The 21953-nt window shown below is 42.1% G+C and overlaps 1 protein-coding gene and 1 long non-coding RNA gene across 13 annotated transcripts in view; both read right to left on the bottom strand.

The window, feature by feature from the left end:
• Positions 1-16826, bottom strand: part of LOC142843614 (uncharacterized) — a 30130-nt gene extending 13304 nt beyond the window's left edge. For 3 of the 12 annotated variants that reach the window (XM_075961252.1, XM_075961242.1, XM_075961245.1), the window contains exons 1-7: positions 16711-16826; positions 14633-14758; positions 12535-12660; positions 10434-10550; positions 9488-9613; positions 7804-7926; positions 3941-4119 (exon numbers count right to left, since the gene is read on the bottom strand). In XM_075961252.1, the coding sequence (XP_075817367.1) occupies positions 3941-4119; positions 7804-7926; positions 9488-9613; positions 10434-10550; positions 12535-12660; positions 14633-14758; positions 16711-16815 (902 nt within the window). In that variant the 5' untranslated portion in view covers positions 16816-16826. The remainder of the gene's footprint in view (positions 1-3940; positions 4120-7803; positions 7927-9487; positions 9614-10433; positions 10551-12534; positions 12661-14632; positions 14759-16710) is intronic. The other 9 variants (XM_075961244.1, XM_075961243.1, XM_075961249.1 and 6 more) reach the window with 9 other exon arrangements.
• A 2085-nt stretch (positions 16827-18911) lies between these two features.
• Positions 18912-21099, bottom strand: LOC142843616 (uncharacterized). The gene is made up of 2 exons (XR_012909668.1): positions 20982-21099; positions 18912-19020 (listed from the first exon to the last, which is right to left on the bottom strand). It is a non-coding gene; the product is annotated as an uncharacterized LOC142843616 (long non-coding RNA).
• Between the last annotated feature and the right edge of the window lie 854 nt (positions 21100-21953).

Consider the following 21953-nt stretch of genomic DNA (forward strand, 5'->3'; position numbering starts at 1 on the left):
CAGGGAGTCAGTGTGTACAACAGTGAGTACTGAATGTGGATGGCGAGACCAGGGAGTCAGTGTGTACAACAGTGAGTACGGATGTGGATGGCGGGACCAGGGAGTCAGTGTGTACAACAGTGAGTACGGATGTGGATGGCGGGACCAGGGAGTCAGTGTGTACAACAGTACTGAATGTGGATGGCGAGACCAGGGAGTCAGTGTGTACAACAGTACTGAATGTGGATGGCGAGACCAGGGAGTCAGTGTGTACAACAGTGAGTACTGAATGTGGATGGCGAGACCAGGGAGTCAGTGTGTACAACAGTGAGTACTGAATGTGGATGGCGAGACCAGGGAGTCAGTGTGTACAACAGTGAGTACTGAATGTGGATGGCGAGACCAGGGAGTCAGTGTGTACAACAGTGAGTACGGATGTGGATGGGGAGACCAGGGAGTCAGTGTGTACAACAGTGAGTACGGATGTGGATGGTGAGACCAGGGAGTCAGTGTGTACAACAGTGAGTACTGAATGTGGATGGTGAGACCAGGGAGTCAGTGTGTACAACAGTGAGTACGGATGTGGATGGCGAGACCAGGGAGTCAGTGTGTACAACAGTGAGTACTGAATGTGGATGGCGAGACCAGGGAGTCAGTGTGTACAACAGTGAGTACGGATGTGGATGGCGAGACCAGGGAGTCAGTGTGTACAACAGTGAGTACGGATGTGGATGGCGAGACCAGGGAGTCAGTGTGTACAACAGTGAGTACGGATGTGGATGGCGGGACCAGGGAGTCAGTGTGTACAACAGTGAGTACGGATGTGGATGGCGGGACCAGGGAGTCAGTGTGTACAACAGTACTGAATGTGGATGGCGAGACCAGGGAGTCAGTGTGTACAACAGTACTGAATGTGGATGGCGAGACCAGGGAGTCAGTGTGTACAACAGTGAGTACTGAATGTGGATGGCGAGACCAGGGAGTCAGTGTGTACAACAGTGAGTACGGATGTGGATGGCGAGACCAGGGAGTCAGTGTGTACAACAGTGAGTACTGAATGTGGATGGCGAGACCAGGGAGTCAGTGTGTACAACAGTGAGTACGGATGTGGATGGGGAGACCAGGGAGTCAGTGTGTACAACAGTGAGTACTGAATGTGGATGGCGAGACCAGGGAGTCAGTGTGTACAACAGTGAGTACTGAATGTGGATGGCGAGACCAGGGAGTCAGTGTGTACAACAGTGAGTACTGAATGTGGATGGCGAGACCAGGGAGTCAGTGTGTACAACAGTGAGTACGGATGTGGATGGCGGGACCAGGGAGTCAGTGTGTACAACAGTGAGTACGGATGTGGATGGCGGGACCAGGGAGTCAGTGTGTACAACAGTGAGTACGGATGTGGATGGCGAGACCAGGGAGTCAGTGTGTACAACAGTGAGTACTGAATGTGGATGGCGAGACCAGGGAGTCAGTGTGTACAACAGTGAGTACTGAATGTGGATGGCGAGACCAGGGAGTCAGTGTGTACAACAGTGAGTACGGATGTGGATGGCGAGACCAGGGAGTCAGTGTGTACAACAGTACTGAATGTGGATGGTGAGACCAGGGAGTCAGTGTGTACAACAGTGAGTACTGAATGTGGATGGCGAGACCAGGGAGTCAGTGTGTACAACAGTGAGTACGGATGTGGATGGCGAGACCAGGGAGTCAGTGTGTACAACAGTGAGTACTGAATGTGGATGGCGAGACCAGGGAGTCAGTGTGTACAACAGTGAGTACTGAATGTGGATGGCGAGACCAGGGAGTCAGTGTGTACAACAGTGAGTACGGATGTGGATGGGGAGACCAGGGAGTCAGTGTGTACAACAGTGAGTACTGAATGTGGATGGTGAGACCAGGGAGTCAGTGTGTACAACAGTGAGTACGGATGTGGATGGGGAGACCAGGGAGTCAGTGTGTACAACAGTGAGTACTGAATGTGGATGGCGAGACCAGGGAGTCAGTGTGTACAACAGTGAGTACTGAATGTGGATGGCGAGACCAGGGAGTCAGTGTGTACAACAGTGAGTACTGAATGTGGATGGCGAGACCAGGGAGTCAGTGTGTACAACAGTGAGTACTGAATGTGGATGGCGAGACCAGGGAGTCAGTGTGTACAACAGTGAGTACTGAATGTGGATGGCGAGACCAGGGAGTCAGTGTGTACAACAGTGAGTACTGAATGTGGATGGCGAGACCAGGGAGTCAGTGTGTACAACAGTGAGTACGGATGTGGATGGCGGGACCAGGGAGTCAGTGTGTACAACAGTGAGTACGGATGTGGATGGCGGGACCAGGGAGTCAGTGTGTACAACAGTACTGAATGTGGATGGCGAGACCAGGGAGTCAGTGTGTACAACAGTGAGTACGGATGTGGATGGTGAGACCAGGGAGTCAGTGTGTACAACAGTGAGTACGGATGTGGATGGTGAGACCAGGGAGTCAGTGTGTACAACAGTGAGTACTGAATGTGGATGGTGAGACCAGGGAGTCAGTGTGTACAACAGTGAGTACTGAATGTGGATGGCGAGACCAGGGAGTCAGTGTGTACAACAGTGAGTACGGATGTGGATGGGGAGACCAGGGAGTCAGTGTGTACAACAGTGAGTACGGATGTGGATGGTGAGACCAGGGAGTCAGTGTGTACAACAGTGAGTACTGAATGTGGATGGTGAGACCAGGGAGTCAGTGTGTACAACAGTGAGTACGGATGTGGATGGCGAGACCAGGGAGTCAGTGTGTACAACAGTGAGTACTGAATGTGGATGGTGAGACCAGGGAGTCAGTGTGTACAACAGTACTGAATGTGGATGCGAGACCAGGGAGTCAGTGTGTACAACAGTGAGTACGGATGTGGATGGCGAGACCAGGGAGTCAGTGTGTACAACAGTGAGTACGGATGTGGATGGCGAGACCAGGGAGTCAGTGTGTACAGCAACACATACGGAATGTTGATGGCAGGACTAGGTAGGGCACTGGAAACCACCACAGTCCTTCATCGGCATCATGCCCCATTGCAGAATCAACACCAGGGTTGACTCTCAAGGACTTAGAACTTTGGTTCTTGCATATATTAGGTATGAGAACTGAGCAAATGGTAGTCTTGCCAAGTTCCTTCAATAAACTAGGAATAAGCTAGTTATTTCTTAGGACTATTGAAAGATTAAATGAGACACCACACATCACTCATCAAACACGAAGCCTGGCACATGTAAAATATCAAATAATAGGCATTAGTTGTTATTTTATTTACTTATTTTCTTGAATTTGGTAAAGAGTGGAGTTTCTAATGAACACCAGCTATTTTTTTGGTATGCATAAAAGAAGCTGCGTGTGACATGTATCACATCACATAGGATGCTGGGTGTGACAGGTACATGTCACATAGGATGCTGAGTGTGAAAGGTACATATCACATAGGATGCTGGGTGTGACGGGTACACGTCACATAGGAAGCTGGGTGTGACGGGTACATGTCACATAGGATGCTGGGTGTGACGGGTACATGTCACATAGGATGCTGGGTGTGACATGTTCATGTCACATAGGATGCTGGGTGTGACGGGTACATGTCACATAGGATGCTGGGTGTGGCATATTCATGTCACATAGGATGCTGGGTGTGACAGGTACATGTCACATAGGAAGCTGGGTGTGACAGGTACACATCACATAGGATGCTGGGTGTGACGGGTACATGTCACACAGGATGCTAGGTGTGGCATGTAACATGTCACATAGGATGCTGGGTGTGACGGGTACATGTCATATAGGATGCTTTCACTGAAGGAAGCTAAGTGAAGTGTACATACATGCTCTCTCACTGTTTCCTCAGTATTCTATAAAGCAGCAACTATTTCAAAATAAAGTGTTAAAATAATAATAGTAAAGGGTCAAAATGCAGATGCAGGAATCATCCTACCTGAGCTGATGTAGCTCTTGCTGCCAGGCCAGGCTTTCCCGCCTAAGTTCCTCCTGCATCATCTGCATGGCTTCTGCCTGCTCTTGATACTCCTGGAGCTGAGCCTTCAGTGGCAGTAGCTCAATGACCTCCTGATTCCTCAGTAAGTACTGCTGCTGCAGGGTCTTCAGTTCCTCCAGCTTTAACCAGAGGGAACAAAGGGTGACTTCCCATTCCTTACTGACCAGTCGCTCTTGTCACACAGGCACCACAGACTGTGAGCACCTTCCCACAGTCCACAGACAGCCAAGGAGCTGCCATCAAGGCTCCAGGGCCTAACCATCCCTTCCATTCTACCCCATAGCCCCACCTCTGAGGTCCAGAGCTCCGACTTTGACCTGAGACAGACTTAAGGGACCTACAGGTTATTGTGAAGGGGGATGTAAAGAGTGGCTTCCCACTTACACATGTGCCCGCCATAAACTTCTGTATTTATACATGAACACCAGCCATTTTCCTTGTTGGTGCTGTTGTTGTTGTTGACTTGTTTATCTTGTCTTTGTTTCTCAATTCTCGGGCAGAACTCAGGCACATAGGCAAGGGCTCTATCACTAAGCCAATCTCAGCTGGACTCCAGCCTTAACTCAAGCTGAGCTGATGTCCACTATTATAAAGAAGGTGCACACCCTACCGTTAAGGACACTTGGGCTCTAGAATTGGATACCCTGTTTCTTGGATGAGAGTTGATCTAAGTCTTTGTTTCCCTCACCTATTAAATGAAGATAATCAGCACTTTTCCTCATACAAACATGAGAATTAAATAAGAAAACAATGCGTCTCACACACAAGGTTAATGGATGTTAGGATGGACTCACCTTTAGAAAACTGCGATCCGTTTAAAACTCTTTCCCAATACCCACTAAGAGCTTGATGCAGAAATGATGTCAGGACACCTGGGTAGACAACAGCCTTCAACACACACCTTTCACCCAATCACAAATATTAATGCTACCGTACCAGTAGCTCTTTAAAAAGCAGCAAACACAAGAGCGGGAAGACAACAAAGGACAGCAGCAACACACACTTGAGGCCCAGAAGCAGATGACACATTAGCCGGGGAAACCACAGGCGCTGAGACAGGTGAGAATGCAGGCAATCAGATCATTATAGCATCAATAAAGAGTTACCAAGAGAAACTCACCAAAAGAAGCAACCAGTCAGGTGTGGAGGCACATACCTGTAACCCTGGCCTTTGCGAGACTGGTGCATGAGGATGTGAATTTGGGGGCAGCCTGGCCCACACTGAACGCTCTAGGCAAGCTTCAGTTATATAATAAGACCTTGTCTCAATAGCAAAATGGGAGGTGGAGAAGTAGTTCAGCAGTTAAGAGCCCTCACTGCTCTTCCAGAGGACCCCAGTTCAATCCCCATGTTGGGCAATTCAAAATTGCCTGTAATTCCAGCACCCTCTCCTGGCCTCCACAGGCACCTGCACATGTCATACACTCACAGTAGAATTAACAACAAAGCAAAATACCACCATTCTTGGAAAGGTAAGTTAGAAAATTTACCCGTGAAACAAGAAAAAAAATACATAAAACAACGAGAAAAGAGAAATTTCTTTCAAATTAAGAAGCAGGGCTGGAAAGATGGCTCAGTGGTTAAGAGTACTGTCTGCTCTTCCAGAGGAATTCGGCTGGGGTCAATTCTAGCACCCACATGATGGTAATAACTGTTACCACAGTCTGAGGACATCCAAGACCACCAGGTATGCATGTGTTACAGACCAAATAGCTAACTATACATCGTTAACAACACCAAGAACAAAGAACACCAACAACAAGGTGACAAAAACAAAATTATCAAATGGGGTCAAAAGATAGGGCCGAGAGCATAGGCACTTGTGTGCAGGCAGCGCGAGTCAAACGGGATGACAAGCACTTTGGAAGTAAGAAGGCAAAACAGAAGCAAGCAACTGGGAAGTGTGGCAGGAGAATCTGAGATCTGGAGTGGCCCCCAAAAGGAAGCAACGAGGAATACATTCCCACCAATAAGATGGTGATGTGGGTAGAAGGTCCTCAAGGCCATCACTGTTTGCTGAAGAGCTGGGTCTGATGACCTGCAGGCTTAAGATCAAGTAAAGGGCTGAAAAGATGAGGACAAATAATCAGGCCTTGCATGGCAGATCAAGGGAGGGATCCTAAGCTTCTCCCAGACAATCGTGTACCTTTTAAAGGTTCCTAAGCAGGCAGTTATACGAACGGGAGAGTTTGGGAATGACTTGTACACAAGCACATTTATTCTCTGCTGGAGAGGTTATGCGATGGGAGCACTGGTGTCAGAACTGCTGAAGGGAAAGAAGCTTCTCGTGGGTGTGAGAAGAAGGTGAAAGGATGGACATTTGAGCACATTCAGAACAGAATAAAATACCTTGCTCATTAGGTGATAAAAACCAGAGTGACAGCTTTAAGAAACACTATCACAGCACGTTACAGAAGCAGAGGAAGGGCTTCTTAAAAGACTTGTCTCATCAATATTCAGTGGACAGAAAGTGTGCAATAGTGCCGAGAGAACAAAGCAGTGCCAGGGTTTCCAATGCATAAACTCAGAGTGCATGGTCCCTGGATGAAGCAGAGCTAACTTGGAATCGGCTGGAACAACCCAGGACAAGGATTCTGACTCAGAACAGAGTGAATCCCAGCATGACATAAGCTACTGCTTTTAGGCATAAACATGTATAGGCATATGCATGTTCATGTGGGTGCAGGCACATGTGTGTATAAGGGCCTGAGTCAGCCTGGGTGCCAGGGGACAACTTTGGGTCTATTCCTCTGGTGCCATATAGCTTTCCCCCCAATTGTGTCTTCTTTCAGCAAACAGCGCCAAGCCTGACACTAGTGAGACTTTGGGCTCCCACAATGACATCAGTGACCACCTCCAGCAGCCTGAGCAACTCAAGGGAAGAATTGCTGAGTTAGAGATGGAGAAACAGAGTGACAGGGGGCTCAGCCAGACACTAGAAAACGAGAAAAATGCCCTCCTGAGTCAAATCTCGGCAAAGGATGGCGAACTAAAACTACGTGAGGAATCTTCAAGTTTAACGCTCACACTCTGAGTATCTTGCTCTTGCGATTTGCCTGCCAGAGCTTGTGTTTCTTGTTCAGTGATGCCATCCGTTTGTTGAGGGAATTTCTCAGTGGCCTCTAGGCTAGCTTGTTTTAGTACACTATCTTCTCCTTGAAGCTCCAGATCTTCTCTCAGAAGGTTTTTCTTTGCCATTAAAGCCTCAAACTCCTTAGAAAGGGTTTTATTCTCTAACTTTACCCTTTCTAGTTCTTTCTTCAGGCTGGAATTCTTTTGGAATTCCTCCAAAAGAAGGAATGACATTCAAAGTTGTCCTCTGGCCATCATACACATTCTAAGTACACACAATGTGAGTTAGTACAGGGTAAGCTCAAATACAAGAAAGTCAATTTTCAATACACCTTAAAAATACAGATTTAATAAAAGAATGTGCCTTTGAAATCTCTTTTTACCTCTTTTATTTTTTTTAAATACAAAACTGACTTCATCTATTTGAAGTTTTAGATCAGGGTTAGGACATGAATGGTCGCAGTAAATCTGCAAATGAGAAAGAAACCAGCCCATTGCTGACTCCCACAAGTCCTCAAGAAGTTCCGACCTGATGAGATAAGGAAAAAGGGAAAGTATGGACAAGACAGAAAATGATGTGCAACGAAAGAGAGGACACCAATAAGAAGCCAAGGAATACATGGAGGATGTGTGGAGCGCAGCAGGGAAGGGCAGGGCATGGAAAGTGGCTGAGAGGTCTGGATTAAATGTTAACAAAACAAGAGTCATTCCATGGAGTGTGAGCAACACACCTGCTGCATCTCTGTCTCCACATCTGCCTGGGTTACTAACGGAAGCAGCTCATCTTCATGGAGGCGGACCTGGGTTTCAAAGCGGGCGTCTTTTTCATGGACCATCTGCTGCATGGAACTCAACTGAAGACACATGCCAGAGAAACTAGACAAGGTACACTCCAGAGTAGCTCAGAGACAATTCTTTCAGCCTAACCTCCAAAGATGGGCACACAGCACCGACGGACAGTGCTTCTCTAAACCTCAGCTCTGAGGGGCAAGGGTGAGAATGTCAGAAGAACAAGAGGCCCAGCAGTAACTTCCAGACAAGAACGAAAGCCTACTATCAAACTCCAATCAATTCATATATAACTTTAATTAAAAAAATCTTCATCGATACTAAAAATGTTATAAATATGGGAGAAGATATTTTTTAATTCTGAAATGATTAGAAAATTAAACATACAAGTGAAGTTAAATTTCTGTTAGCTCCTTCAGTACCAGACTCATGCTCAAAAATGGTCCTGGACCCTCACTCCTATAAATTAGCAGTTCAAGCCATGGACATTATTCGAAATGTTCTACAAATAGAAATACAAGGCTAGTCTATTTTGTGTGCTTATCTGTTTGTGTTTTCAAGGGCACACCACCTCCCCAGAGAGCCATGACCAGCTGTCACTCCTGCAGGCTGTTCTCTTTAATGCGTTCTGTCTTTCCCAACTCTTCCCCACAAGAACGCAGCTTGTCTAGAGTGTTGCTTAGCTCCCAGGATTCCTCTCTGTCTTCCCCACAAGAACATGGCTTATCTGGAGTGTTACCAAGCTCTCAGGGTTCTGTTTAAATCCCATCTTTTTTTCCTCTATGTTTCTATAATTACCATGTTCACAAAATACTTTAAAGCTGAGGCTACTTTTATCAATTTTACTTTTTGAGATAGGTCTTCCTGTATAGCTTGGGCTAGCTTGGAACTTGTCATGCAGCCAACACTGGTGTCAAACCCATAATCTGTACACATCAGTCTCCTGCATGCTAGGGCAATGACTTTTGTTAACACATTTAGCCTTTGGTATTGTGTTTGGAGTGACTTGCTCCACAACGGAACTGTTACCATATTCATATGTCTTCGCTGCCTTTGTTTTAAGTACGTAAAAGAATAAAAAATGTGTAAAATTTCCCTAGTCTACACTATATATGAAGCATGAAAGCTTCAATAAAAGCTAATAGGATAAGATTATCAATTTCTGGGTATAAAACTCTCTGTGTTCAACTGTCAGCCATCAATACATGGAAGACACCTCTGTTACCAATATGTCTGATGGCTAAGATCAGCTGCATGTTGTGTGCAAAGGTCTCCAGGGATGAAAATGCGGCATGGCACAAAAGCATCCTCAAAGGAGAACAACGAGAAACTGAGAAAAACAGAGTTGAGGGAGCCCGCGCAAACAGGGTGGCACTGGATTGAGAATGACCAAAAAGAAGAACGCTGCATACTAGAGTCATTAGCAATGAGCTTCATACCCTCCACTTCTTTAGTCTATGTTCAGAAAGTAGCTTCTTCAGCCACACCCTCCTAGGCTTGGCTTTAATATCCTAGCTAACATACTTTCATCTACCAAGCTTTTCAAGTGACTGCCGGGATTGACTTGCCACCTGCACCATTCTGGACCCCATGGATACTATCCTAATGGAGGCGCCATCATCCTACCTGTGCATCTTGCTCTTCCTGTGTCTGCCTGAGATCAGTCCTCAAAGTACAAATAAGTTCTTCCTTTTCTTGAAGCTGCTTCTTCATCAGGCTGAAATCCTCGATCTCAAACAAATTCTTATGCAACTGAAGGAGGAAAATATTTAGTTAAGCAATGGGATTGGCAACTTTTAGTTCTTTTGACTTTCTCATTTGCCTTGAATACCTACCCTATTTTTTTCTAATTTCCACTTTAATAAAGCAAAAAGAATTTTATTTGCTAATTTATAAAGCAATAAAAAAATACACTGAATATGTGCAAATATCAAGACCGTCACACACACACATGCAAACTCTAATAAATGAGTAGACCAGGAAGCAAGTGGGGGGGCAGGCAGGGAGGGACAGACTGACAGGAGAGCACTAATGGTCTGGCTCTGGCTTCAGAATGACCATGAAGAAGAACGCTGCATACTAGAGTCATTAGCAATGAGCCTCATACCCTCTCCACTTCTTTAGTCTATGTTCAGTAAGTGGCTTTAAGGCTAAGATATATCTTCCTAACAAGATTTTAATCAGAAAAGAATGGAGGCAATGATTTGATTTCTTTTGTTGTATCTATCCGTTTCCTTTGAGTTCCGCCATGAGCCCGTTCCTGAGATACAGATTCTCTGTGTGCGTTTAAATTGGAGTATCTTGACTCAAGGAATAAAAACAGTCATCATAAAGCTATGGCAAGTTCACCAACCTAAGGCATTTTTGAGGGGTTCTGATGTTTCCTACTAAGATATGAACCACTTACCATACTTGTGGCTTCTTCTGCCACACCCTCCTAGGCTTGGCTTTAATATCCTAGCTACTATACTTTCATCTACCAAGCTTTTCAAGTGACTGCCGGGATTGACTTGCCACCTGCACCATTCTGGACCCCATGGATTCTATCCTAATGGAGGCGCCATCATCCTACCTGTGCAGCTTGCTCTTCCTGTTTCTGCCTGAGCTCAGTCTGCAAAGTACTAACGACTTCTTCCTTTTCTTGAAGCTGCTGCTTCATCAAGACAATCTCCTCCATCGCAGTCAATTTCTTATTCAACGGAAGGGGAAAAATATTTAGTTAAGCAATGGGATTGGCAACTTTTAGTTCTTTTGACTTTCTCATTTGCCTTGAATACCTACCCTATTTTTTTCTAATTTCCACTTTAATAATGCAAAAAGAATTTTACTTGCTAATTTATAAAGTATCATGGAATTGCCAAAACTTTTCAGAAGAAGACAGAAGCAATAGCAATACGCTTTTCAATTTCTTTGAAAGCTAACATAGCAAAGAGACAGACCAAATAGACAGTGAGCAGAAAAACATGGAAAACAGTAACAATATGTAAAAACTATCCTAAAAACCTTGCACTAAACAAGTTAAGGGCAAACAATAAAAATTGGGATTTTCTTGGCATTAGAGACTATAAAATAATAATGATGAAAAAAAGACAGCAATAGAGCTACATCTGATGTTCCTTTGGAATAGGGAAAAATCCAAGGTAACCAAGAAGTATTTGCAGGATTAGGTGGCAACTAGTATTAGAAGAGATGCAACACTTCCCGTTCTTTGATCATGGCTAAATGCAGGCCATCCACAGGAAAAAAAAACCCAAATGCGATCTGTATAGAGGTTTAGCAATGGTTCAGTGGCAACTAGCATTTGCTGCTCTTGTGAAAAGATCCAGGTTCCATCACAGCACCCACGCTATCTGTAACTCCAGTTGCAGGGGATCTGATGTCCTCGTCTGACCTCTGGGGTTATGTAGTGCATATACATACATGTAAGCAAAAACATTCACACAAAAGATGCATAAACAATTACATAATACCATTCAAAAGTCAGGCATGGTGGCTCATGCCTATAATTCCAGCACTCAAGAGGCTGAGACAGGAGGACTGCCACAAGTTCAAGGTAAAACTGGGCTACATTGTGAGACCTTCCTTCAAAAACAACAACAAAAATCACGAGGAATAAGGAGCAGAAAAATATGCTGAAAAACACTGTAACTTATTTCATCGTTAAACATGTTTAAGAAAAATGAAGAGGACATGAAAAGAACGATAGAGTTAGAAAAGTTTGGAAAATTAATAAAATTCATGAAGTTGATAGAAAAGAAAACTCGTTTCAGAAGAAAAAGCCCAACACAAAACAGAATGCCTTGAGTTAAATAAGAAAAATAATGAATCAAAACAATATTAATCAAAATTGGTAAAAAAAATACACAACCAAAAATAAAGGTCAAGAGAAACTTGCAAGGAAAAAAATGAAAGCATCGGAGCTGACCGAATGCTATGCATCATGTAATTCAAGAGTTTCTGTAAACACACGCTCCATACATGAAGAATACACTGAGTATGTGCAAATAACAACCAAGAACGCCACACACACACACACATACACACACATGCAGACTCTAATAAATGAGTAGACCAGGAAGCAAGGGAGTGGGGGGGGGCAGGCAGGGACGGACAGACTGACAGGAGAGCACTACTGATCTGGCTCTGGCTTCAGAATGACCATGAAGAAGAACGCTGCATACTAGAGTCATTAGCAAAGAGCCTCATACCCTCCACTTCTTTAGTCTATATTCAGTAAGTGGCTTTAAGGCTAAGATATATCTTCCTAACAAGATTTTAATCAGAAAAGAATGGAGGCAATGATTTGATTTCTTTTGTTGTATCTATCCGTTTCCTTTGAGTTCCGCCATGAGCCCGTTCCTGAGATACAGAATCTCTGTGTGCGTTTAAATTGGAGTATCTTGACTCAAGGAATAAAAACAGCCACCATAAAGCTATGGCAACTTCACCAACCTTAATGGCATTTTTGAGGGGTTCTGGTGTTTCCTACTGAAATATGAACCACTTACCATACTTGTAGCTTCTTCTGCCACACCCTCCTAAGTTTGGCTTTAATATCCTAGGTACCATACTTTCATCTACCATGCTTTTCAAGTGACTGCCGGGATTGACTTGACCCCTGCACCATTGTGGGCCTCATGGATTCTATCCTAATGGAGGCGCCATCATCCTACCTGTGCAGCTTGCTCTTCCTCCTTCTGCCTGAGCTCAGTCTGCAAAGTGCTAATGAGTGCTTTATTTTCTTGAAGCTGCTGCTTCATCAGGTTGTTCTCCTCTATCTCAACCAAATTCTTATGCAACTGAAGGGGAAAAATATTTACTTAAGCAATGGGATTGGCAACTTTTAGTTCTTTTGACTTTCTCATTTGCCTTGAATACCTACCCTATTTTTGTCTAATTTCCACTTTAATAATGCAAAAAGAATTTTACTTGCTAATTTATAAAGTATCATGGAATTGCCAAAACTTTTCAGAAGAAGACAGAAGCAATAGCAATACGCTTTTCAATTTCTTTGAAAGCTAACATAGCAAAGAGACAGACCAAATAGACAGTGAGCAGAAAAACATGGAAAACAGTAACAATATGTAAAAACTATCCTAAAAACCTTGCACTAAACAAGTTAAGGGCAAACAATAAAAATTGGGATTTTCTTGGCATTAGAGACTATAAAATAATAATGATGAAAAAAAGACAGCAACAGAGCTACATCTGATGTTCCTTTGGAATAGGGAAAAATCCAAGGTAACCAAGAAGAATTTGTAGGAATAGGTGGCAACTAGTATTAGAAGAGATGCAACACTTCCCGGTCTTTGATCATGGCTAAATGCAGGCCATCCACAGGAAAAAAAAACCCAAATGCGATCTGTATAGAGGTTTAGCAATGGTTCAGTGGCAACTAGCACTTGTTACTCTTGTGAAAAGATCCAGGTTCCATCACAGCACCCACGCTATCTGTAACTCCAGTTCCAGGGGATCTGATGTCCTCGTCTGACCTCTTGGGGTTATGTAGTGCATATACATACATGTAAGCAAAAACATTCACACAAAAGATGCATAAACAATTACATAATACCATTCAAAAGTCAGGCATGGTGGCTCATGCCTATAATTCCAGCACTAAAGAGGCTGAGACAGGAGGACTGCCACAAGTTCAAGGTAAAACTGGGCTACATTGTGAGACCTTCCTTCAAAAACAACAACAAAAATCACGAGGAATAAGGAGCAGAAAAATATGCTGAAAAACACTGTAACTTATTTCATCGTTAAACATGTTTAAGAAAAATGAAGAGGACATGAAAGGAACGATAGAGTTAGAAAAGTTTGGAAAATTAATAAAATTCAGGAAGTTGATAGAAAAGAAAACTCGTTTCAGAAGAAAAAGCCCAACACAAAACAGAATGCCTTGAGTTAAATAAGAAAAATAATGAATCAAAACAATATTAATCAAAATTGGTAAAAAAAAATACACAACCAAAAATAAAGGTCAAGAGAAACTTGCAAGAAAAAAAATGAAAGCATCGGAGCTGACCGAATGCTATGCATCATGTAATTCAAGAGTTTCTGTAAACACACGCTCCGTACATGAAGAATACACTGAGTATGTGCAAATAACAACCAAGAACGCCACACACACACACACATACACACACATGCAGACTCTAATAAATGAGTAGACCAGGAAGCAAGTGGGGGGGGCAGGCAGGGAGGGACAGACTGACAGGAGAGCACTAATGGTCTGGCTCTGGCTTCAGAATGACCATGAAGAAGAACGCTGCATACTAGAGTCATTAGCAATGAGCCTCATACCCTCCACTTCTTTAGTCTATATTCAGTAAGTGGCTTTAAGGCTAAGATATATCTTCCTAACAAGATTTCAATCAGAAAAGAATGGAGGCAATGATTTGATTTCTTTTGTTGTATCTATCCGTTTCCTTTGAGTTCCGCCATGAGCCCGTTCCTGAGATACAGAATCTCTGTGTGCTATTAAAATGGAGTATCTTGACCTAAGGAATAAAAACAGCCACCATAAAGCTATGGCAAGTTCACCAACCTTAATGGCATTTTTGAGGGGTTCTGGTGTTTCCTACTGAAATATGAACCACTTACCATACTTGTAGCTTCTACTGCCACACCCTCCTAAGCTTGGCTTTAATATCCTAGGTACCATACTTTCATCTACCATGCTTTTCAAGTGACTGCCGGGATTGACTTGACCCCTGCACCATTGTGGGCCTCATGGATTCTATCCTAATGGAGGCGCCATCATCCTACCTGTGCAGCTTGCTTTTCCTGTGTCTGCCTGAGATCAATCCGCAAAGTACTAATAAGTTCTTGCTTTTCTTGAAGAAGCTTCTTCATCAGGCTGAAATCCTCGATCTCAAACAAATTCTTATGCAACTGAAGGAGGAAAATATTTACTTAAGCAATGGGATTGGCAACTTTTAGTTCTTTTGACTTTCTCATTTGCCTTGAATACCTACCCTATTTTTTTCTAATTTCCACTTTAATAATGCAAAAAGAATTTTACTTGCTAATTTATAAAGTATCATTGAATTGCCAAAACTTTTCAGAAGAAGACAGAAGCAATAGCAATACGCTTTTCAATTTCTTTGAAAGCTAACAAAGCAAAGAGACAGACCAAATAGACAGTGAGCAGAAAAACATGGAAAACAGTAACAATATGTAAAAACTATCCTAAAAACCTTGCAAAAAACAAGTTAAGGGCAAACCATAAAACCTGGGATTTTCTTGACATTAGAGACTATAAAATAATAATGATGAAAAAAAGACAGCAATAGAGCTATATCTGATGTTCCTGTGGAATAAGGAAAAATCCAAGGTAACCAAGAAGTATTTGCAGGAATAGGTGGCAGCTAGTATTAGAAGAGATGCAACACTTCCCGGTCTTTGTTCATGGCTAAATGCAGGCCATCCACAGGAAAAAAAAACCCAAATGCGATCTGTATAGAGGTTTAGCAATGGTTCAGTGGCAACTAGCACTTGCTACTCTTGTGAAAAGATCCAGGTTCCATCACAGCACCCACGCTATCTGTAACTCCAGTTGCAGGGGATCTGATGTCCTCGTCTGAACTCTGGGGTTATGTAGTGCATATACATACATGTAAGCAAAAACATTCACACAAAAGATGCATAAACAATTACATAATACCATTCAAAAGTCAGGCATGGTGGCTCATGCCTATAATTCCAGCACTCAAGAGGCTGAGACAGGAGGACTGCCACAAGTTCAAGGTAAAACTGGGCTACATTGTGAGACCTTCCTTCAAAAACAACAACAAAAATCACGAGGAATAAGGAGCAGAAAAATATGCTGAAAAACACTGTAACTTATTTCATCGTTAAACATGTTTAAGAAAAATGAAGAGGACATGAAGGAACGATAGAGTTAGAAAAGTTTGGAAAATTAATAAAATTCATGAAGTTGATGAAAAAGAAAACTCGTTTCAGAAGAAAAAGCCCAACACAAAACAGAATGCCTTGAGTTAAATAAGAAAAATAATAAATCAAAAAAATATTAATCAAAATTGGGAAAAAAAATACACAACCAAAAATAAAGGTCAAGAGAAACTTGCAAGGAAAAAAATGAAAGCATCGGAGCTGACCGAATGCTATGCATCATGTAATTCAAGAGTTTCTGAAAACACACGGTCCATACAGGAAAAATACACTGAATATGTGCAAATATCAAGACCGTCACACACACACATGCAAACTCTAATAAATGAGTAGACCAGGAAGCAAGTGGGGGGGCAGGCAGGGAGGGACAGACTGACAGGAGAGCACTAATGGTCTGGCTCTGGCTTCAGAATGACCATGAAGAAGAACGCTGCATACTAGAGTCATTAGCAATGAGCCTCATACCCTCTCCACTTCTTTAGTCTATGTTCAGTAAGTGGCTTTAAGGCTAAGATATATCTTCCTAACAAGATTTCAATCAGAAAAGAATGGAGGCAATGATTTGATTTCTTTTGTTGTATCTATCCGTTTCCTTTGAGTTCCGCCATGAGCCCGTTCCTGAGATACAGAATCTCTGTGTGCGTTTAAATTGGAGTATCTTGACTCAAGGAATAAAAACAGTCATCATAAAGCTATGGCAAGTTCACCAACCTAAAAGGCATTTTTGAGGGGTTCTGATGTTTCCTACTAAGATATGAACCACTTACCATACTTGTGGCTTCTTCTGCCACACCCTCCTAGGCTTGGCTTTAATATCCTAGCTACTATACTTTCATCTACCAAGCTTTTCAAGTGACTGCCGGGATTGACTTGCCACCTGCACCATTCTGGACCCCATGGATTCTATCCTAATGGAGGCGCCATCATCCTACCTGTGCAGCTTGCTCTTCCTGTTTCTGCCTGAGCTCAGTCTGCAAAGTACTAACGACTTCTTCCTTTTCTTGAAGCTGCTGCTTCATCAAGACAATCTCCTCCATCGCAGTCGATTTCTTATTCAACGGAAGGGGAAAATATTTACTTAAGCAATGGGATTGGCAACTTTTAGTTCTTTTGACTTTCTCATTTGCCTTGAATACCTACCCTATTTTTTTCTAATTTCCACTTTAATAATGCAAAAAGAATTTTACTTGCTAATTTATAAAGTATCATTGAATTGCCAAAACTTTTCAGAAGAAGACAGAAGCAATAGCAATACGCTTTTCAATTTCTTTGAAAGCTAACATAGCAAAGAGACAGACCAAATAGACAGTGAGCAGAAAAACATGGAAAACAGTAACAATATGTAAAAACTATCCTAAAAACCTTGCACTAAACAAGTTAAGGGCAAACAATAAAAATTGGGATTTTCTTGGCATTAGAGACTATAAAATAATAATGATAAAAAAAAAGACAGCAATAGAGCTACATCTGATGTTCCTGTGGAATAGGGAAAAATCCAAGGTAACCAAGAAGAATTTGTAGGAATAGGTGGCAGCTAGTATTAGAAGAGATGCAACACTTCCCGGTCTTTGATCATGGCTAAATGCAGGCCATCCACAGGAAAAAAAAACCCAAATGCGATCTGTATAGAGGTTTAGCAATGGTTCAGTGGCAACTAGCACTTGCTACTCTTGTGAAAAGATCCAGGTTCCATCACAGCACCCACGCTATCTGTAACTCCAGTTGCAGGGGATCTGATGTCCTCGTCTGACCTCTGGGGTTATGTAGTGCATATACATACATGTAAGCAAAAACATTCACACAAAAGATGCATGAACAATTACATAATACCATTCAAAAGTCAGGCATGGTGGCTCATGCCTATAATTCCAGCACTCAAGAGGCTGAGACAGGAGGACTGCCACAAGTTCAAGGTAAAACTGGGCTACATTGTGAGACCTTCCTTCAAAAACAACAACAAAAATCACGAGGAATAAGGAGCAGAAAAATATGCTGAAAAACACTGTAACTTATTTCATCGTTAAACATGTTTAAGAAAAATGAAGAGCCTGTCCTGGAAGTAGCTCTGTAGACCAGGCTGGTCTCGAACTCAAAGCCACAGCGAAACTCTGTCTCGAAAAACCAAAAAAAAAAAAAAAAAAAAAAAAAAAAGAAAAATGAAGAGGACATGAAGGAACGATAGAGTTAGAAAAGTTTGGAAAATTAATAAAATTCATGAAGTTGATGAAAAAGAAAACTCGTTTCAGAAGAAAAAGCCCAACACAAAACAGAATGCCTTGAGTTAAATAAGAAAAATAATAAATCAAAAAAATATTAATCAAAATTGGGAAAAAAAATACACAACCAAAAATAAAGGTCAAGAGGAACTTGCAAGGAAAAAAATGAAAGCATCGGAGCTGACCGAATGCTATGCATCATGTAATTCAAGAGTTTCTGAAAACACACGGTCCATACAGGAAAAATACACTGAATATGTGCAAATATCAAGACCGTCACACACACACATGCAAACTCTAATAAATGAGTAGACCAGGAAGCAAGTGGGGGGGCAGGCAGGGAGGGACAGACTGACAGGAGAGCACTAATGGTCTGGCTCTGGCTTCAGAATGACCATGAAGAAGAACGCTGCATACTAGAGTCATTAGCAATGAGCCTCATACCCTCTCCACTTCTTTAGTCTATGTTCAGTAAGTGGCTTTAAGGCTAAGATATATCTTCCTAACAAGATTTTAATCAGAAAAGAATGGAGGCAATGATTTGATTTCTTTTGTTGTATCTATCCGTTTCCTTTGAGTTCCGCCATGAGCCCGTTCCTGAGATACAGAATCTCTGTGTGCGTTTAAATTGGAGTATCTTGACTCAAGGAATAAAAACAGTCATCATAAAGCTATGGCAAGTTCACCAACCTAAGGCATTTTTGAGGGGTTCTGATGTTTCCTACTAAGATATGAACCACTTACCATACTTGTGGCTTCTTCTGCCACACCCTCCTAGGCTTGGCTTTAATATCCTAGCTACTATACTTTCATCTACCAAGCTTTTCAAGTGACTGCCGGGATTGACTTGCCACCTGCACCATTCTGGACCCCATGGATTCTATCCTAATGGAGGCGCCATCATCCTACCTGTGCAGCTTGCTCTTCCTGTTTCTGCCTGAGCTCAGTCTGCAAAGTACTAACGACTTCTTCCTTTTCTTGAAGCTGCTGCTTCATCAAGACAATCTCCTCCATTGCAGTCGATTTCTTATTCAACGGAAGGGGAAAATATTTAGTTAAGCAATGGGATTGGCAACTTTTAGTTCTTTTGACTTTCTCATTTACCTTGAATACCTACCATATTTTCTTCTAATTTCCACTTTAATAATGCAAAAAGAATTTTACTTGCTAATTTATAAAGTATCATTGAATTGCCAAAACTTTTCAGAAGAAGACAGAAGCAACAGCAATACGCTTTTCAATTTCTTTGAAAGCTAACATAGCAAAGAGACAGACCAAATAGACAGTGAGCAGAAAAACATGGAAAACAGTAACAATATGTAAAAACTATCCTAAAAACCTTGCACTAAACAAGTTAAGGGCAAACAATAAAAATTGGGATTTTCTTGGCATTAGAGACTATAAAATAATAATGATAAAAAAAAAGACAGCAATAGAGCTACATCTGATGTTCCTGTGGAATAGGGAAAAATCCAAGGTAACCAAGAAGAATTTGTAGGAATAGGTGGCAGCTAGTATTAGAAGAGATGCAACACTTCCCGGTCTTTGATCATGGCTAAATGCAGGCCATCCACAGGAAAAAAAAACCCAAATGCGATCTGTATAGAGGTTTAGCAATGGTTCAGTGGCAACTAGCACTTGCTACTCTTGTGAAAAGATCCAGGTTCCATCACAGCACCCACGCTATCTGTAACTCCAGTTGCAGGGGATCTGATGTCCTCGTCTGACCTCTGGGGTTATGTAGTGCATATACATACATGTAAGCAAAAACATTCACACAAAAGATGCATGAACAATTACATAATACCATTCAAAAGTCAGGCATGGTGGCTCATGCCTATAATTCCAGCACTCAAGAGGCTGAGACAGGAGGACTGCCACAAGTTCAAGGTAAAACTGGGCTACATTGTGAAACCTTCCTTCAAAAACAACAACAAAAATCACGAGGAATAAGGAGCAGAAAAATATGCTGAAAAACACTGTAACTTATTTCATCGTTAAACATGTTTAAGAAAAATGAAGAGGACATGAAGGAACGATAGAGTTAGAAAAGTTTGGAAAATTAATAAAATTCATGAAGTTGATGAAAAAGAAAACTCGTTTCAGAAGAAAAAGCCCAACACAAAACAGAATGCCTTGAGTTAAATAAGAAAAATAATAAATCAAAAAAATATTAATCAAAATTGGGAAAAAAAAATACACAACCAAAAATAAAGGTCAAGAGAAACTTGCAAGGAAAAAAATGAAAGCATCGGAGCTGACCGAATGCTATGCATCATGTAATTCAAGAGTTTCTGAAAACACACGGTCCATACAGGAAAAATACACTGAATATGTGCAAATATCAAGACCGTCACACACACACATGCAAACTCTAATAAATGAGTAGACCAGGAAGCAAGTGGGGGGGGCAGGCAGGGAGGGACAGACTGACAGGAGAGCACTAATGGTCTGGCTCTGGCTTCAGAATGACCATGAAGAAGAACGCTGCATACTAGAGTCATTAGCAATGAGCCTCATACCCTCTCCACTTCTTTAGTCTATGTTCAGTAAGTGGCTTTAAGGCTAAGATATATCTTCCTAACAAGATTTTAATCAGAAAAGAATGGAGGCAATGATTTGATTTCTTTTGTTGTATCTATCCGTTTCCTTTGAGTTCCGCCATGAGCCCGTTCCTGAGATACAGAATCTCTGTGTGCGTTTAAATTGGAGTATCTTGACTCAAGGAATAAAAACAGTCATCATAAAGCTATGGCAAGTTCACCAACCTAAGGCATTTTTGAGGGGTTCTGATGTTTCCTACTAAGATATGAACCACTTACCATACTTGTGGCTTCTTCTGCCACACCCTCCTAGGCTTGGCTTTAATATCCTAGCTACTATACTTTCATCTACCAAGCTTTTCAAGTGACTGCCGGGATTGACTTGCCACCTGCACCATTCTGGACCCCATGGATTCTATCCTAATGGAGGCGCCATCATCCTACCTGTGCAGCTTGCTCTTCCTGTTTCTGCCTGAGCTCAGTCTGCAAAGTACTAACGACTTCTTCCTTTTCTTGAAGCTGCTGCTTCATCAAGACAATCTCCTCCATCGCAGTCGATTTCTTATTCAACGGAAGGGGAAAATATTTACTTAAGCAATGGGATTGGCAACTTTTAGTTCTTTTGACTTTCTCATTTGCCTTGAATACCTACCCTATTTTCTTCTAATTTCCACTTTAATAATGCAAAAAGAATTTTACTTGCTAATTTATAAAGTATCATTGAATTGCCAAAACTTTTCAGAAGAAGACAGAAGCAACAGCAATACGCTTTTCAATTTCTTTGAAAGCTAACATAGCAAAGAGACAGACCAAATAGACAGTGAGCAGAAAAACATGGAAAACAGTAACAATATGTAAAATCTATCCTAAAAACCTTGCACTAAACAAGTTAAGGGCAAACAATAAAAATTGGGATTTTCTTGGCATTAGAGACTATAAAATAATAATGATAAAAAAAAAGACAGCAATAGAGCTACATCTGATGTTCCTGTGGAATAGGGAAAAATCCAAGGTAACCAAGAAGAATTTGTAGGAATAGGTGGCAGCTAGTATTAGAAGAGATGCAACACTTCCCGGTCTTTGATCATGGCTAAATGCAGGCCATCCACAGGAAAAAAAAACCCAAATGCGATCTGTATAGAGGTTTAGCAATGGTTCAGTGGCAACTAGCACTTGCTACTCTTGTGAAAAGATCCAGGTTCCATCACAGCACCCACGCTATCTGTAACTCCAGTTGCAGGGGATCTGATGTCCTCGTCTGACCTCTGGGGTTATGTAGTGCATATACATACATGTAAGCAAAAACATTCACACAAAAGATGCATGAACAATTACATAATACCATTCAAAAGTCAGGCATGGTGGCTCATGCCTATAATTCCAGCACTCAAGAGGCTGAGACAGGAGGACTGCCAC

Source organism: Microtus pennsylvanicus, chromosome 2 (assembly GCF_037038515.1).
Source record: "Microtus pennsylvanicus isolate mMicPen1 chromosome 2, mMicPen1.hap1, whole genome shotgun sequence".
NCBI classification, from domain to species: domain Eukaryota; kingdom Metazoa; phylum Chordata; class Mammalia; order Rodentia; family Cricetidae; genus Microtus; species Microtus pennsylvanicus.